The sequence below is a fragment of the Brassica napus genome, chromosome C1 (genome assembly GCF_020379485.1).
Source record: "Brassica napus cultivar Da-Ae chromosome C1, Da-Ae, whole genome shotgun sequence".
Classification (NCBI taxonomy): domain Eukaryota; kingdom Viridiplantae; phylum Streptophyta; class Magnoliopsida; order Brassicales; family Brassicaceae; genus Brassica; species Brassica napus.
In genome coordinates, this window is record NC_063444.1 from 40,744,131 (window position 1) to 40,763,697 (window position 19,567).

Below are 19,567 nucleotides of genomic sequence, written 5' to 3' on the forward strand. Positions count from 1 at the left end.
ATAAGGAATTTTTTATGGAGCAACCACCTGGTTTTGAGTCACAAGAGTATCCTAACCATGTATGCAAGCTAAAGAAAGCCTTGTATGGGTTAAAACAAGCTCCACGGGCTTGGTATGGAAAGCTTGCTCAATTTCTTCAGTTTTGCGGGTATATGGCATCAAGTGCTGATTCAAGCCTATTCTTCAAGAGAAGTGGAAGAGTTCATGTAGTAGTTCTCCTCTACGTGGATGATATGATCATTACTGGAAATGACGATGCTGAAATTGCTCGTCTACAAGAGGATATGTCGGTGAGGTTTGAGATGAAGAAGTTAGGTGAGCTGAATCACTTTCTTGGTCTAGAGGTCGAGAGGGTAAAGGATGGAATATTCATCGGCCAACAAGGTTATGCGAAAAGGATTGTTGACAGGTTTGGAGTACACCAAGGAAAGGTACGTTCCACTCCACTAGATACTAACATAAGGCTCAAACGCGATGAAGGATCATTGTTAGCCAATCCTCGACCTTATCGCTCTCTTGTTGGAAGTCTTCTATACTTAACCATTACAAGACCAGATATTGCCTTTGCGGTTGGCCTTGTAAGCCGGTTCATGCAGGAACCAAGGAAGCCACATCTAGAAGCGGCAAAGAAGATATTAAAATATGTGAAGACAACTCTTGGCATGGGACTGATGTACAAGTATAATGCCAAGGTTTCTCTTCATGGTTTCACAGATGCTGACTTTGGTGGAGATTTAGATGATCGAAAATCAACTTCGGGTTTTGTGTTCTTATGTGGAGACACAAGCATTTCATGGTGCAGTAAGAAGCAAGCAACGGTGTCATTGTCTACTACCGAAGCAGAGTATAAAGCTTCAACACTCGCAGCCCAAGAATGTATATGGCTTCGAAGACTCCTTGAAGACTTGTTCAAACCAATCAATAAATCGATTACCATCTATGGAGATAACCAAAGTGCTATCAAGCTGGCCAATAATCCAGTGTTCCATGGAAGAACAAAGCACATTGAATTGGAACATCATTTCATAAGAGAGAAGGTGCTTAATGGAACAATTGAAGCATTGGAGGTTCGAAGCGAGGACAACATTGCTGATATCTTCACCAAGTCATTACCTAAAGGTCAGTTCGAGATACTCCGCTCCAAGCTCGGAATGGTGGACAAAATCAAGTTTAAGGGGGAGTATTGAAGTTAAACTTGATTTTGGGCTATGCTTAATTATGGACCAATAAACTCTTATTGGACTAAACCCAAAATTAAGCTTAAATTCTAGAATCTTTCTAGAATTATCATCACCTCCTCAAATAGAAAAATATCTAGATATTGTAGTAGAAAAATCTAGAGAATAAAGAAAAATCTAGGAAGTAAGGAGGTTGTAATAGAACCATCTAGATATTTGTAATAGAGTTTAGGAGGCTATAAATACCTCTTCATCCTCTCATTTGTAACAACACAAGAAGTTGAACAAGTGTAATAATAAGAAAGTTTTTCTTAAAGAAAAAGTGTTATACTCAAAGTTCTCTAAATCTTTTGAGAGTTCTTCCATATTATTCTTCATACTTGGAAGTTTTCTTGTTTCTTTCGGGTTCTCGGATATTACGGTCTTGGGCTAGTGCTAAGCACTATCAAGGGTGGTTTCTTTACAAACGTAGTATAATTGGTTTGTTGCCAATTGTTTTATATGATTTTTGTGCTGATGCAAAAAAAAAAATTGAAAATGGAGAATTTTGCGGATGCTTTAAAAACTTAACAACAAATGGAAAAATTTTCATCGATGGATTGAGCTTAAATTTAAACACAAGATGAAAACTTAAATTGTCTTTCCAATGCCACCGGTTTAAAATTAATCCAATAGTTAGATAAAAAATTATGTGCATTTTACTGAAGACTAGTATGTTTGCAAATTCAATCTAGATAGTAATTTGTATATCGGAAAATTCTCTTAAATAGTTTTTTTTTTAAGTTTTTGCCATAAAAATAGTTCTCAAAAAAGAAAATCACCAAAATAACTCTTTTTTATTTTGAATTTTTTTATTATTATTTTTTAAATTTGAAACCAAATTTCCAAAGCCTCTCCCCTTAACTCTAAACCCTAAATCTAGATTAGTTAACCCTATAGAGTAAAAACACATTTTTACTCTTAAATAAAACCATTTTCTTCATTGAAGTTATTTTTGTGACAAAAATTTAAAAATGACTATCGTAGGAAATTTTTATTTGTCTATCGGTACATGTGATCTTTAGTCTTCATGAATTCAATCTTGCGTTACTACTGCACATTTTACTTTACTGTACAGTTGCATTTAGTCAATTAGAATATAATTTGAGTGATCAAAACTTAAACCTAATGTATATTTAATTTCTTATGTTCAAAGGAATTAGTTCTGTAAGTTGTTAAACATAATAATTAGAGATACGAAAGTGGAAAGATTATATAGTTGTATTTTGAGTTTTAATATTAGGAGAGATTTCACCAAGACTCTCTTACTTATATAAAAATAATCTAACTTAATTTTGCTGTTTAATTTTAAATAATAAAAAATAAGAATGCATTTGGAGATGACATTTCAGTCAGAGTTTCATAAAAAATTTTGAGAATATTTTATTTGAAAGTTTCAAATTTAAAAGACGTTTTTCATAGTTTATATCTTTATCTTCTTTTCCTATTTGTTTTAATTATTTTAATCGATAGAGACTGGTCGCAACAAAAATGACCTAGAGGCAATATGAAAAGCACATAAATACTCCTACCAAAGATTAAAAATCAATTTAATAAAAAAAATAATTTCTTTTCCCCTTTCATTTTTTTTTCTCTCCCCTGAATAACCAAGGCTGAACTAATAAAAGACCCTACACATGTAAATAAACCTAGCAAAGCAAATCTTACTTAAGTTACTGTGACCAAAGAATTGAACTGTAATAAACCCCCATCCAGTGCCGGTCCTGACTTATGTGGCGTCTAAAGCGAACAGAAAAATTGTTACCCCTTAACTATAGTTTTTTATATAATCACAATATGTAAAATATTATTAAAACTTATTTGTAGAGAACATATTGTAATTATATAAAAAATCATTCATTAATTTTTCTTATTCAAATATTTCAATCTATTTGTGTTCTATTATAATCATCGACAATCCGTTTAGTCACTCACGAGACATAATTTTTTTGAGTTACAGTTTTGGGAAAAAAATATTACACAATAAGCAATTTTGTTTTTGGGTTAAAAGCATTCTTTATTTTTGAAAATTTCTAATATTTCAACAGTTTTTGTAGTTTTCTTCGACAACATTCTTTTTAGGTAATGAAATTCCATTAAAAAATAATTTCTTCATAGGACAAAATAAATTTTACAATATTATAATTTATAAAATTTTATAGAATTGTATATCCAGAAAACATATCTAATTGCTAATAATGTTATATTTATTCAGATTTCAAGAAATTCATAAAATAGATTATAAAAATAAGAAAACAAATAATTAGAAACATAGAAGAAGACTGCATACATAGAAGATGGGAAACATAGCAATTTCAGCAACAGTTATCAACATGAGGACAAAGCTACTTTAGAAAGAAAAAAACAGTTGAGAAGAATTAAAAACCACAATTCCAGAAAACATATCTAATTGCTAATAATGTTATATTTATTCAGATTTCAAGAAATTCATAAAATAGATTATAAAAAATAAGAAAACAAATAATTAGAAACATAGAAGAAGAGTGCATACATAGAAGATGGGAAACATAGCAATTCAGCAACAGTCATAAACATGAGGACAAAGCTACTTTAGAAAGAAAAAAACAGTTGAGAAGAATTAAAAACCAATACATAAAGTGGCGTTAAAGAATAATGAATTACTAATAAGGTTTTCGTTTAATAGCTATTTTATACACATTTAATATAATAAAAGAAACTAATATGGTCGAAAAAGGAAGAAACTAATGCGTTTATGTTATTAGATTTGTTTGAAAGTATGTATGTTCCATGCGTTGAATAAAAAACAAATTAGGAGAGGAGAAGCGAACTGCCTACGTGAAAGAAAGAAAACAAGTCTCTAAGCCATTACACTAAACAAATCTTACTCTATTTTGGCGCCCCTAAATTTCTTATTCTTCCCGGCGCCTAAAGCCTTTTGCTTCATGGGCTTTAGCCCAGGGCCGGCCCGGCCCCACTCCCAAACCAGAGACAACTTGCGCAAATCCTTAGACCACATGTATCACGTTGGCGATGTCTAAACTATCAGGGCTACTGGGATAGCATTCGGGTGAAATGATGACTGTCGCGTCTCTGAAACTCCACCTAGCTTCATCGAAAGAGACAGATCGGATTCTCCATTTCTTTTGACTCTCCAAGGCTGAGCTTAGTCGTCATACCAAAAAGATCGTCTACATTGATGGGAGCTTTCGAGTGCACTGCAGTTGGTATGAGAATCACATGATTTCCCTCTTTCTTCCTCGGTTCACGAACATAACCAGCAGTCCATACTGACAATGGAAACGGGTAATGTGGTGAGAGGTACACTTGATACAGTGTCTGGAACGAGCCACGTAGTTGCTGTTGAGGTTGTGTGGTTGGTGTTGATTCCCTAATGGTAGAGTTTGTGTATTCAGATACTTCGATTTTGTAGATGGATGGTGCATGGATGGAAGTACTACGAGCAAGTGTCTGATGAACATAATCACCACTTTCCATTTTTGTTTCCACCATCGGAATATCTCCTCCCTAAAAGAATACAATAAAGTGTGAAGAGAATATAGTATTTCATTTCAAGATCAAGTTCCTTTGAGAAGCCATATTGTCTAATATTTGAATGAAGGACTAACCTCATGATCATGAACCATATCATGGAGAGTAGACACATTGGATTGTTTCATGAAATACTTCTGAGCATGGCTAGCAACCTGTGTTGGTGTCCTTGTCCTCACATATTTTCTTGAAATGCCTCTCCAATCACCCTTACCTAGCTTCTGTAAACCTAACAAGAACCTCCTATGTTCTTCCTCTGTCCATGTAGTTCCTAAAAAACCAGTTCAAACGAACAAATCCATTAACAATGTCACAAAGAAATGGGATGTGAACAGAGAGATTGCCTTTATTTCCCTCGCGGATAGAGGAAGAGCGAGCGTAACCCTCACCAGCGACATTACCCGACAAATTCCCATGGCTAAGAAGATTACCCAAACTAGCACTTTTCCTGATCGAACCTTCGGTGAGCCTTACACCAAAAAGCATCACCCCAGGATTTGGACATGTCCGTGAGTTGTGACCATTGTGATTGCAGTGAGAGCATCGCCGAGTCATGGCCGGAACCCGAGTTTCTTCTGACCAATAGGATCTGGTCGGAGATGAAGAAAGAAAGACAAACGATATCAGTTTTGTTATGAACCATATTGTGGATGGCTCATAACCAAGAGATTATACCATCAGCGGCCCAAGAAAGAGAGAGTCGGCCAACTTTTCTTTTTCCTTATGTCTTTATGTTTTCCTTTTTCCTAGTTGGATTATGATTTGTACTCTTTTCATTTATCTATGACGGTGTAATTTCCTATATAAGGAACCTCTATGTTATGAATAAAAATAGACTTTTCCATTACTTTCACAATACGTTATCAGCACGAAACTCTAAATCCCTAAGCTGATACCCAAATCGAAAAACCCTAAAACCCTAACCCTAACCGGCGATCTGACGAACCCTAAACCCCGATCGCGTTTCTTGTTCCCGCATCTGTTCCAGCTCGCGTCCCCGATCAGCTTCAGCCCAAGGCGTTCCTGATCCTAGCTCAGACGTTTGCGACCCGATAGCAGCTCCAGAACGTGACCTCTTCCTCGTTTGCGACAGCATCAGACAGCTCGCATCCGACGATCAAGGCGTTCCCGATCAAGCAACAAAGGACGTCTGCGACCCGATAGAAGCGACTCGATCCGTTCCAGCTCACGTCCCATTCGTGTCCAGCTCGCGGCTCAACTCCTTTGGTAGTCCGATTCAAAAATCATCTAAGGTTAAAAGGTAATTCAAAACCTAAGAACCCATAATCGAACATGGATTGATTGATAAAGAATGAAACTCTAAAACCCTAATCTTTATGAATCAAAACCATAGGGTAATAGATCAAAAATCCTAATTGAGTAAATCGAAGCTCTAAAAGTTCGATACCCCAAACCCTAAATCATGTTCCTACATGATTAAAACCCCAAATCGGTTTTTACAAGTTAAAATCCGATAAACCCTAACCCTATATCTATAAAACCTAAATAATATAAGTATCAGAATTAATTATACTATAATTATCAAATCACATATTAAAATCCTAATCGAATATTTTGAAATCAAATATGTTTTCGGTTTTGATCATTGAGGTTTTAAATCTGATTGAATCTGATGCTATGTTGCTAGAATTGTTTGACCGTTAAATTGATAGATTTATTTTGTCATCCTGCTTGGTTAATTGTTCATCTGATTTAAAATTGTTTAAACCGACCAGCCTGTTAATACATTGATTGATTCCGATAGGTTGCTAGCTTGCTTTACTTATATAATCCGATAGGTTGATAGATTGATTGAGGTTTACTTGTTTAAAATCCGAATGATCTGATTTCATGATTCTTGAGGTTTGATATCATCTGCTAGGATTGATAATTTTGTAATCTGATCTGTTTTAAATAGAAACCCTAAATAATCTGTATGATAGGTTATATTGATCTGATTTGGATGTCTTTAAGAATTGAGAATCCGTAGGTTGATAGATTCATGATAAAATCTAATGTCTTGAGGTTTAAGATTGTATGCTAAGTTCGATTAAATTGATTGATCTGATTATATGTTTTTGAGGTTTGATAAATTCGGATACTAGAAAAATTATTTACACATGGTTTATGCTAAATACCAATCAGTCTTGAAACTGATTCATTGAAATTCATGCTTGAAATCTATATTCTAATATTGCTAAAATCAAACTTGAAACTGATTGAGTGATTAATAAATCTTTTTACTAGTCTTGCTAAAATCCATTGATTGTCAAACCCTAATTGCATGATTAATTGAATCCGTTTTTGCTAGTCTTGATAAACCATAATATTATGAGCACATAGAAATAGTATTGCTGGGACTTGCTAGTAATTGACTGATTGATTAAATGCCTTTAAGATTGATAGTCTCATTGTCCTCACAAGATTGAAATCCGAATTGATTGTTTTTAAGAGTAATGCCACATGAAAATTATACCTAAATATTGAGTGATATATGATTTGAGATGTTGAAAATCAACATGGATTTTACTGCCCTAAATCTCTCTGGAGATAATTATTTACGATGGGCATTGGATACAAAGATTATCCTAAAGTCAAAAAAAAAAGACTCGGTGAATGTATCATAGAAGGCAATAATGCCAATGAGAAAGATTGATACAGGACAATATTAATTATTAGCCATCATCTTATTAAGAGTTTCAAAGATTAGTATCTGACTATAGAGAATCCTCTAGACCTTTGGACAGAGTTAAAAATCGAGATATGATCACCAAAGAACAGTGTTATTACCAAATGCCCTATTTGATTGGAGGAATCCCAGAATCCAGGACTATAAGTCTGTGGATGAGTCTATTGCTAGCTGGGCAAAATAATGAATTACTGATGAGAAACAGTGAATTGAGACCTCCTGGATTAACCTCATTACCTGATACCAATAAGGCCGCAGAAAAAAAAAGGTAACCACGTCCAGAATGATAGACCACACGGTCATGGCCGTGGAAGGTGGAAAGGACGTGGCCATGGCCACTATAACACATTTGGCCGTGGGAATCACTATGGCAGAGGCCGTGGGTATCAACCCAATTTGAGCCATGGTCAAGGCAGTGGCCGTGGTATATCCTTTAAACCACAAAGCTCGACCAAATCAGTGTACCATAGATGTGGAATGGGGAACCATTGGGCTAAGATATGAAAGACTCCCAAATATTTTGTGACCTCTATCAAAGAGAGTCTGAAAGGGAAGAATCCTGAAACCCACTTGGTCTATAAAGATGGTGAAAATAATTTCGAACATGATCAAGATGATCTTATGGAATATGAGACTTATGATTGCCTAAAAGAATCAAGTTGATAATCTGATTTCGACATCAAACTTGTGTGATAGCTTTGCTTGTTTGCTTTCTCTGATTTTTATCTCCTTGAATTTATTTCTATTACATTGTCTGCTTAGATTAAATGAATGAATGCTTTTTCTATATGAGTACACTGAAAAACGTCAATATAAGTACTAAAGCAGGTATCGCCAGTCTGAAAGAAGACTATGGTTAGGCCAATATATTATTGCCTAAGGTATGCATCTAGAAATCAGTGATGCCTTATATTCACCCAGCTCTAAGAGCAAGAGCAGCCTATTGAGTTTAAAGATATAAGAATGAATGGTTTCCATATTGAAACAATGGGCGAAGGAAACAAAGAGTTCCTTCAGATATATGTATAAAATCGCCCAAGGCCATAATAAGTCCTAAAGACTATACCTGCATTCTCTACTGACCTAGACTATGCATAGATTAGTATGATAGAGGCTAAAAGCCTGCGAAAATATACACTTTATGGCACGACCGGATTGGCCATCCAGGTCCAAACATGATGCGAAAATTGATATTCAAAAGGCACACATTGAAAGATAAGAAGAGTTATCCCAAAGAATCTCACGTGTGTAGCATGTACACAAGGGAAACTCATTAGGCCATCACCAGTAAAACGGCTACGAGCCTCTTTTTCATAATAAAGACTTTATGTCTAGATAATACTGGTGAATACATATCCCAAGCGTTTAAATGATTATGGTATGTCCATGGGGGTAAGTGTGGACAATTCCGTGATACATGCCCGTACCAAGAACGGCTTGGCCGAAATATTTTATTAAACGCATACAACAGATTGCTAGACCATTACTTATGAGGTCAAAACTTCCAGTCACAGCTTGGGCCACAGGAAATTTACATGCATCTAAGTTAATACACATCTGGCCATTTAGTGAGCATAGATATTCCCCACCGATTAGATAACGGGTCAAGAGCCAGACATACCCCATCATAAGATATTTGGATATGCTGTCTATGTATTAATTGCTCCACAACAGAGAACTAAGATGAGACCTCAAAAGGAGGATGGGGATATATGTTGGATATGATTCTCCCACAATAATAAAATACTTTGAGCAAACTATGAGTGATTATATTTGAGTCCAGGTACACAGATTATTTTAAGGCCAGGAGGAGAAAAAAATAATAAAGCTGGTAAAAGAATGGTAAAAGAAATAGAATGGAATCAACCATCAATGTCTTGGCAAGATCCTCGGACTAAAGAATGTGAAATGGACGTCCAAAGATTATACATTTACAAAGCTAGCTAATCAAATGCGAGACACATTTGCTGACCCGAAAAAGAATGACTAAGTCATATATAAACCAGCTTGTAAAGCACCAACGAATTTGATATTCAAGAAGAGACACAGTCAAGTTGCTACAGAGTCTAGACAACGTATGAAACGTGGTAGACCAATAGGTTCCAAAAGATAAGAATCCTCGGAAACAAAAGAAAGGTGCAGAGAATGATAATCAAAATCCAAATCCGAGGTTACTGAGGAAACCATCCTAGACATGGAGATAAGGCCGGCCGGCTCTAAGGTACAGGTACCAAACAATGTAGCTTGGGACGCCAAGCTGCAAGTATTAAAGGTCCTTTTTGGGGTCGAAAACGGTTGCGACGAAGTTAACGTCCAAATCCCCGAAGAAGAAAACGAAAGATCTTCTTCGAAAAATACTTTTTTGAAATAGATTCTTCCTTACGAAAAGCTTTGCGGAGGAAACGCGAGTCATCGGACAAGAGCTCGAAAAGGGTCGCTACGCAGCGACCGAACGCGTGTTCCGCTCGGTCGCTACGTAGCGACCGAGCTCTTCTGAAACGTCGATACCACATTAGTCCATGCATTCTCATCTACCCTTCGATGCTATCTCCCGAAGACCATAGCGAACCCATTTCACGTTCCCCGCCATTCTAAGTTATCGATCAAACTTTACCGTAAAAACCGCGGAAAGTTTGTTCTTTATCGAAAGATGCCATAATAAACGCTTCGAGTCAGAAGACGGCCCAAAGGGACCTAAGACATGACCCGAGGCCCAACTTACGATTTCTTAACCAAAAGCCCGTGAGCCGCATGGCGGTTTACGCTTGGTTCGTAAGGAAAGATAAATGTCAAGTTTCCGCGGATAAATACAAAATTTTGAAGATAATTACGAAGATCGAAAAAAATGGAATATCTCCATTTTTATGCTGTGGCGGCTTAAGGGCAGAAGGGGGAAAACGTAAACCGACCTAAGAGTCAGTATATAAGGAGTTCTAGGCGAGAGGCATGGAGGAGGACTTTTCTCAGAGCAAACTTAGCACTTAGAGCAATTAGGCAACTTTCCGTTTTTGTTATTTCGAGCTGCGACTCAACTAGGTTTTGCAGTCTTAGGTAGTTAAAACTAGGAATCTCGCCGACAGCTCTCGTAGCCAAGGCTTCTACCCTGTTGTAACGCTCATACGCGGATTCGGAATAAAACTCCTTTTGCTCTCTTTTACGATTTCTTATTTCTTTTCGTCTTTAATTGCGTGTTCTGATTGCTTGGCGTGTTGTTTAACAGATATCCGGGACCTCTGGGAAATTAGGGTTTTCCTAACTTTCCTAATTTAAACGGAAATCGACAGTGCGAATTTCGGTTCCCACAGTTTGGCGCTAGAAGGAGAGGGGTACGGATCAATCTAACTCTCAACCACATCATGCTCAACCAGACATGTCAACTGACGACGCGGATAACGTGCAGAGTCCTCTTAACGGAAGCAGTGGCACTGATCTCCACACTCCCGCAGCGGACGTATCCACGGCCAACGCACCATCCAACGCCGCGGCGCTCGAGGAGTTTAAAAAGATGTTCGCCACCTACAAAAAAAGGTCGGAAGAACAGGATAAGCTCGTGAGCACATTGACCAAACAAGTTGAAACTTTAACGGCAAGGACTCGAGCAATCCGCCCCCGCGGAACCACTAAAGTCCACGGGAAAAGACTCGACTTCGCAACCCCACTCGACAGGCCTGAAGCCGCGTAGGAACGACCTTCGGGTCAAAAACCTAGCGAGAAATCTCCCATCGAAAAGGGTAACCCTGAAAGCCCTCCGCCTCCCGCGAAGGCTTCGGAGGACAACGGAGTCGAGCAAATCGACCTGGATCCTAGCGATGTCTCCAACAATACTGATGAGGACTTCGACAGACATCCAAGGAGGACCAGAAGCCAATTCGCTCGGGAAAGCTCTTCGTTCGACAAACCAATGACAGAAGAGGAGGAAATCCTCTATTGGAACGAACAAGAAGAGCTGGCTGAAAAGCAAACAGAGCTCACTCGCAGTAAATGCCGACAAGCACAGAAATCTGCTGGCAAGACGTCAGATATCCGCGATCTTCGCGACTATATCACCAAGACCGCGGCAGAAGTAAGAGCCGTAAAATCCCAAATCCATCACGCTACCAGCGCGGCCCCAGAGATCGACAGGCTGCTGGAAGGGGCTCGGAAGACCCCTTTCACCACTCGCATCTCAGATATGAGGGTATCCGATCCAGGAAAATCAAAATACCAAAGTATGATGGTACGACCGATCCGAGGGCACACCTTCAGGCTTTCCACATCACGATGGGAAGAGCGAGGCTAAAGGACGGCGAAAGAGACGACAGCTACTACCGCCTGTTCGTCGAGAATCTAGAAAGAGCAGCCCTCGAATGGTTCGCACGCCTTAAGCGAAACTCTATCGAAAGTTTCCAACAGCTCGCATCGGAATTTCTTAAGCAATACTCTATGTTCGTAGATAGAGAAACTTCCGATGTCGATCTCTGGAGTCTGTCCCAGAGGGAAGACGAACCCCTCTGCGAATTCATCAGCCGATTCAAGCTGGTAATGTCCAGGGTCAGCGGGATAAGCGACAAGGTGGCCATCGATGCGCTCAGAAAGGCGCTCTGGTACAAGTCGAAATTCAGAAAATGGATATCCCTCGACAAACCACGGACGATCCAGGACGCCCTCCACAAGGCAAAGGACTACATCATAATCGAGGAAGAAACGAAAGTCTTATCGCAAAAACATAAGTCGGCGAGACCATCCTCGAAAGATGTAGACCCAAAAACGAAGAAGAAGAACCCTCGTAATGACAAGTATGTCCATCACGGAGGGGAAGATCTCCAAGGAGCGCACGATTATGCGATCGGCTCGGACCAGGGCCGAACCACAGGTAATACGTGGACTCGCAATCAAGGATATGATGAAAACACCTTCTGCGAGTTCCACCAGTCCCGAGGACACTCCACGACTAACTGCAAAGTCTTGGGAGCAAGGCTGGCCGCGAAGCTACTAGCCGGAGAACTCTCGGAAGTGACCAGCGTGAAAGATCTCATCCTCGAGACCGATTGCCCCTCGAAGCCGGACAGAAATCTTCCCGCGGAGAGATCTCCTCAAAGAAACCAATCTGGGGACAAACGCGGCAGGAGGCCAGACGACAAGGGGAACGATAACAATCGTCGCAAAGTCAACATGATCATCGGAGGATCACAATTCTGCAACGATACGGTTTCGGCCATCAAGGCTTACCAGCGGAAGGCGGAGTCGAGCGCAAACTGGCCTACATGGTCGCCTACCCAAGATGATCAGAATTGCTCAATCACCTTCACGAAGGAGGAAGCCGGTGGGATCGATCAACCTCACTGCGATCCGCTCGTCATAGACCTCGTCATACGAGATTTGGAAGTCAGAAGAGTACTCATTGACACGGGAAGCACAGTTAATGTAATCCTCCGCGACACTCTCAATCGGATGAGCATCGAATTCGGAGAAGTAACTCCAACGCCGAAACCGCTCATAGGCTTTTCAGGCGAAGTATCGATGACCCTTCGGTCGATTCAGCTACCAGTCATGGCCAAGGAGATCACAAAAATCGTTGAATTCGCGGTAGTCGATCATCCTGCCATCTATAACGTGATCATGGGAACCCCATGGCTTAACGTCATGCAAGCCGTTCCATCAACGTACCACCTGGGTGTCAAATTCCCGACTCCGTTACCCCAAACGGAGTCGCAGCTATCTGGGGATGTCAGAAACAGTCGCGATTGTGTTTCCTCGCAGAGCACAAGTTAAGGCCGATAACGACCTCTGCAACGGAAAATCACAAACGCACGAAGATTGATAAATCTTCGACCAAAAACGTTTCAAGAAAAGACGATTTAACATCGTCTGTTGACGCAAACGCTTCGGGTGTCGAAACTCAACATGAGTCCGAAGCCGACACTATAACTCAACCGGAACATCCGGAAGAGAAAGCTGACCCGACCACAGTCATCACGATCAAGGCGGTCAGCACAGCGACAACCGCCGAGTGAAAACGCTCTCGGCATAAAACAGAACTACGAGATGACTTGATCCTCGAAAGAGGTACGTAGGCAGCTCGTCCAAAGACGAGTTCAGCTATCCCCCTCTCTAAAAAGGGGGGGGGGAGTGGGTGCGTATACTCGTATACTCCCACATACGAAAAGATGCGTTATTGTAATCAAATTTTTTAAAGATTTTGAAATTTTTTACTACAATATGCGTCACTCCTTTTTAAGACACTTGCGCTTCAATTAACGCAAAAGTCTCAGAACACGCTAAGAAAATCTACAAACGTTAATACTCTTGCCGACAGCCTCTTACGGTCAAAAATCGCAAAACAATCTCACTTCAGCACCGAAAATATACGTTTAGTCTTCGAAATAACTGCGAGACGTCGCCAAGTTAAAAATCGAGACGATACAAACCAATTGACCGAACGCGACCACTAAAAATCTTGCACTCCGTTCGTCGATTGGCCCCGACAAACACATCAGCCGTCTTAAACAAACGCAACTTGATCACTCTTTCGATCTTCGAACGTCCAACACAAGGACGAAAGCGCGCTACAAAAAAAAATCAGAAATTTTGTCTAGCACTTCCACTTGGCTTAAAAATTGTCTCTGGAAAGATGCTCGATTCGTACCATACAAGTCGTATAAGCCGAGAACCTATCGCAGACTTTAAATCGGTACGAATCAGGTAGAAATCGCGACAGGAAAACCGATAGCCGGCTAGTCACCGCACAAACCTTTAAACCAAGAGTAAACATAGGTCTTGCCCTAAACCCATCGCATTGGTCTCAGACATCTCAAAGACATGATATCTAAACGATACGAGATCCTAAAATATGTCTCTCCGTTCATATCTCAGCGTTCCCAAAAGATCGTAAGAATAAATATTTTTTACGAAAATTCACGTCTCGAACAAACCAACAGATTGAACGCCTCAACGAAGTTAAATATGAGATGACAACTCATGTTTACTTCAAACCCACTCGAAACAAAGTAACTCAAACAAACCTCCACTATATAAACCGTATAACGGTAGGGGTTCAAAGCCACCAACAGCCAGTCCTGATAAAAACGGCCAAAACAGGCCCAGACAAAGTTTGAAGGCCACACTCGGCCGGACATATATGAACAATGGCCACACGCGGCCGCAAAATACTAGATAAGGGAAAAACTTCTTCCCGTCAAAATGCTTACAGATCGAACCGTAACACGCCACCCACCATGCCTCGTTCTCGGTCGGGTTACCGAATGAGGAACGAATTCCATCTTTGGTACACGAAGCTTTTCAGATACGTTCGCGGGCAAGGACCCTTTCTTCGAACTCCTCTTCTTACTCGACATCTCGTGTTTTTCTTTATTTTGTCAAGAAGGAAATGATAGAGAGAAAGAGAAAGAAGAAAGAATTTTTCAAGAAACCTCTCTATGAGAATGAGTAAGTGTAAAGATTGTGAAGAAATTACCTCCCTTCTTATAGGCATGAGAAATTACTATTTACTTGCGAATTTTTGGACACGAACTTCGCCCAAATACACCAATCTCGTCCGAACTCGCCATACCGCGCATTGGGATCTCACTAAAAATCCACGCTCCCAACGAGCTGGGGGGCTAACTTTTGGGGTCGAAAACGGTTCCGATGAAGTTAACGTCCAAATCCCCGAAGAAGAAAACGAAAGACCTTCTTCGACAAATACTTTTTTGAAATAGATTCTTCCTTACGAAAAGCTTTGCGGAGGAAACGCGAGTCATCGGACAAGAGCTCGAAAAGGGTCGCTACGCAGCGACCGAACGCATGTTCCGCTCGGTCTACCCTTCGATGCTATCTCCCGAAGACCGTAGCGAACCCATTTCACGTTCCCCGCCATTCTAAGTTATCGATCAAACTTTACCGTAAAAACCGCGGAAAGTTAGTTCTTTATCGAAAGAAGCCGTAAAAACGCTTCGAGTCAGAAGACGGCCCAAAGGGACCTAAGACATGACTCGAGGCCCAACTTACGATTTCTTAACCAACAGCCCGTGAGCCGCATGGCAGTTTACGTTTGGTTCGTAAGGAAAGATAAATGTCAAGTTTCCGCGGATAAATATGAAATTTTGAAGATAATTACGAAGATCGAAAAAATGGATTATCTCTATTTTTATGTTGTGGTGGCTTAAGGGCAGAAGGGGAAAAGCGTAAACCGACCTAGGAGCCAGTATATAAGGACTTCTAGGCGAGAGGCATGGGGGAGGACTTTTCTCAGAGCAAACTTAGCACTTAGAGCAATTAGGCAGCTTTCCGTTTTTGTTATTTCAAGCTGCGACTCAACTAGGTTTTGCAATCTTAGGTTGTTAGAACTAGGAATCTCGCCGACAGCTCTCGTAGCCAAGGCTTCTACCCTGTTGTAACGCTCATACGCGAATTCGGAATAAAACTGCTTTTGCTCTCTTTTACGATTTCTTATTTCTTTTCGTCTTTAATTGCGTATTCTGATTGCTTGGCGTGTGGTTTAACAGATATCCGGGACCTCTGGAAAATTTGGGTTTTCCTAACTTTTCTAATTTAAACGGAAATTGACAGTGCGAATTTCAGTTCCCACAGTCCTGATAATAATGAATCTCAATCGATTATATCATGTCTGGAACATAATGGAACCAACAAGGAATGTCGACATAAGATGATTTATTTGCATTCAAGGTAGCACTTGAATTTATGAATATAAGCGAGGATAATGAACCCACGTCAATATAAGAGTGCACACTCGTAGAACAGATTGGATTGAATGGAAACGTGGGGTTAAATAGTTAAAAGAAGAAAGACGTATTTGGCCAAATGATTAAGACGCCATATGATGTTAAAACCAATGTATATAAATGGGTCTTGTGAGGAATGAAATCGTGAGATATAAAGCTGATGTTGCACAAGGATTCTCACAAAGACCAGTAATAGATTATGAGGAGACATACTCCCATGTGGTGGATGCAACTACTTTTAGATTTCTCATAAGTCTAGCTATATAAGAGAGACAATTAGACTTGCAGCAGATTGAAGTAGTGACTGCATATTTATATGGTCCACTGGATAATGAAAGTACTAGAGGGTATTGAGCTGAAAGAACATCAAGTTCTCGAGAACAATATTGATAATCATCAAAGTATATGATCTGAATATCCTAGGAACCTTTAGATACAATTTTCCAAACAGTTGAATATCTCAAGAAAGAGTTTGAGATGAAAGATCTTGGAAAACAAAGTTTTGTTTGGCATTACAGCTTGAGTACATTAACAATGAAATCCTTGTGCATCAAATAGTATATACGAGAAAATGGTACTCAAGAGATTTAATATGGACCAGTCTCACCCATTATCTAGTACATGGGCGTGAGATCACTTGTTTTGGACACTGATCCATTCAGTCCAAAGGTGGACGATAAAGAAGTCCATTTAGTCCTGAGATGGACGATGCAGAAGTCTTGTTTTAGATACTGATATGTTTGGTCCATAAGAAGGACGATGAAGAAACCTTTGCTTTTGGTTTATTTTATACTAACCAGCCCAAAGAGGGGTTATTTGGTTTTGTTGATTTGTTTTTTAGACAAGTTATGTTTTACACATGATGGTACACGCATATCACAACATCATCCAAGATTTCATGTGTGTGTATTTGAGGTCGATGACTCAATATGTTCGATCAGATTGTGGCATTGCCGATGGTAAAGAAGAACCAACTATCATGTTCGAGAACGAAGCATATTCTGCCCAAAATCTTCATCACCCACGGATTACAGAAAATTAGAGAGATCCAAGATACCTTCAGTAATGTCCAAATCAGGAGGAGTAATGTGTGTTGTACTCTTTTTCCTTCACCATGGTTTTGTCCCAATTGGATTTTTCCTGGTAAGGTTTTAATGAGGCAACATTAAAGCACATTACAAGATCTAAATGGTTATGGCATCCAATGGGGAGTGGTATGAACCAGATTGTGGATGACTCATAACCAAGAGATTATACCATCAGCGGTCCAAAAAAGAGAGAGTCGGCAAGCTTTTCATTTTCCTTATATCTTTATGTTTTTTTTTTTCCTAGTTGGATTATGATTTGTACTCTTTTCATTTATCTATGACGGTGTAATCTCATATATATAAAGAACTTCTATTATGAATAAAAATAGACTTTTCCACTAATTTCAGTCAAATTTATATATATGGTCTGATTTATTACAAGGATTAGATTTATCTGGGTGGACTTATTGTAAGAATCTTTTAATATTTTCTTTGATGTTGTTATTAAGTGTTCATCTGTACACTCGGAAAATTTTTGGTGTTATCATTCATAGGTGGATTTTTTCCTTTTATTTTCCATATTTCCATATTGACTTTACAGTCAATGCAATGTGTCCGTATTTGTGGATTTTTTGGGGAAAAACTTATAAATTACTTGATCTCATAAGTCCAATTTAGCTGTTACTACCCCCGTTCGAAACTACGCTAGGCGCTAATCGGGCGTTGACTCTGGGCCTAGCGAGTTATCAAAAAATCGGGGATTAATCGGGGTATACGCGGAGACTAGTTTTTATTATTATTATATTTATAATAATATTTAAATTAAATATATAATATAAATATATTAGAATGTAATAGTTTTTTGTATATTATTGAAGTTTTAATTTATTGGTTTAACAAAAGTTATTGTTAATGTCATATTTTTATTACAATAATGTTTATATATGTGTCGGTATATGTACATACGTCAAAAGACGTTGTGGTCTATTGGTGTTTGATGTTGTCAACCTCTTATGAGGTACAGGGATCGATCCACCAATACGGTGTTTTTAATTAATTTTTTTTTTTTTAAAACACCTATGAAACAAAGTCTCACATCGGTTAAACATAAGGAGGGGTGATGTTGAAGACGCCTATAAATACTCATTTAGAGTTGCCATCATTATAACTTGCAATTGGGTTTCCATAAACTTGCTGTAGGCCCAATAGTTCAATTTTTTTTGAGTTTTAAGCGTTTAAGACTGGTAATATTACGCGGTCAACGCGGATAATACGCGGTCAAAGCGTGTTAATGCGGTCCAGCGCCTAGTGTGACCGATCAGGTCATAATCGCGGCGGTTGGACTCCGAGCAACGCCTAAGCGGCCGCCTAGGCGGCTAGGCGGCCGCGTTTTCGAACAGGGGTTACTACTAAATGGTTATCTCATTTTTATCTTAAAATTTTCAAGGATACAGGTTGTCTTCATTTCTAAATTCTACTTCAAAATATATAGTTTAATTACATGTCTTTCCCTTTGTACCATGATGAGACCTTATAACTTAATTTATAAATTAAAGCCACAACGAATAAAGTGTAACTTATGTTTTTCTTCTATATATTCATGAACATCGGTTCATAATAATAAGCCAGTTTCAAGATTTAATGACTTTATAAAGTTCTTTGTCAAAAAAAAAAAAGACTTTATAAAGTTATCCACGTGTCGTATGCCAGATTATTATGAATCTCTTGTATAAGATAACTAAGATTTTGTTTCTAATTACTTTCAGATGGATGATCATAAAAAAATCTGCGAAATTTCAATAAATAACTATGATTGATCCAATATAGCCAAAAGATCAATTACACAATCTACATTTTAAGTATGTAACAGCCCCTTCACGCGTTTCATACAATACTTTGACAAGATTTTTATAAGTTATCCTTGCTCAGGGGCCATGCAAGATTTTTATAAGTTACAAACAAAGTAAAGTAAATATAACAAAATATATATTAAAGAAATCAAGTGTAAATTATAATTTCATTGATAATTTTTCAATATATATATCATTTGTATTACATGTTGTTTATGTCACTCTCTGGAGCCTTGTAAGGTTTCTAACTGTGTGGCTGGCTGACCCAAAAACTTGTATATTAGTCCTATCCAAGTCTTAAAACCCATAAGGTTCTGTTTTTAAGAAAATAAATATTGATCATTTTCGCAATTATGAATCACTTCTACATTATTGTTTGGTGGGAAAATAAAATTTGAAAATGGTTTGTTATGTTGAATATTTCATCCGTTTCATTTTATTGTCGTTTTAGACTTGAGCACATAAAATTTTAAAAATATTTAATTTTGTATATTTACTAGATAGAAACATCGTTACCAATACACATAACCAC

At 38.7% G+C, this 19,567-nt stretch overlaps 1 protein-coding gene and 1 pseudogene across 1 annotated transcript; both read right to left on the reverse strand.

Moving 5' to 3' along the window:
- Window positions 1–4,167: 4,167 nt before the first annotated feature.
- Window positions 4,168–5,507, reverse strand: LOC125575554 (annotated as a pseudogene).
- LOC106435644 (transcription factor KUA1-like) lies at window positions 4,802–5,303 on the reverse strand. Its single transcript, XM_048743964.1, has 2 exons — window positions 5,093–5,303; window positions 4,802–5,019 (listed from the first exon to the last, which is right to left on the reverse strand). The coding sequence occupies exons 1-2, from the start codon at window positions 5,301–5,303 to the stop codon at window positions 4,802–4,804; spliced, it is 429 nt and encodes a 142-aa protein (XP_048599921.1).
- Window positions 5,508–19,567: the final 14,060 nt, after the last annotated feature.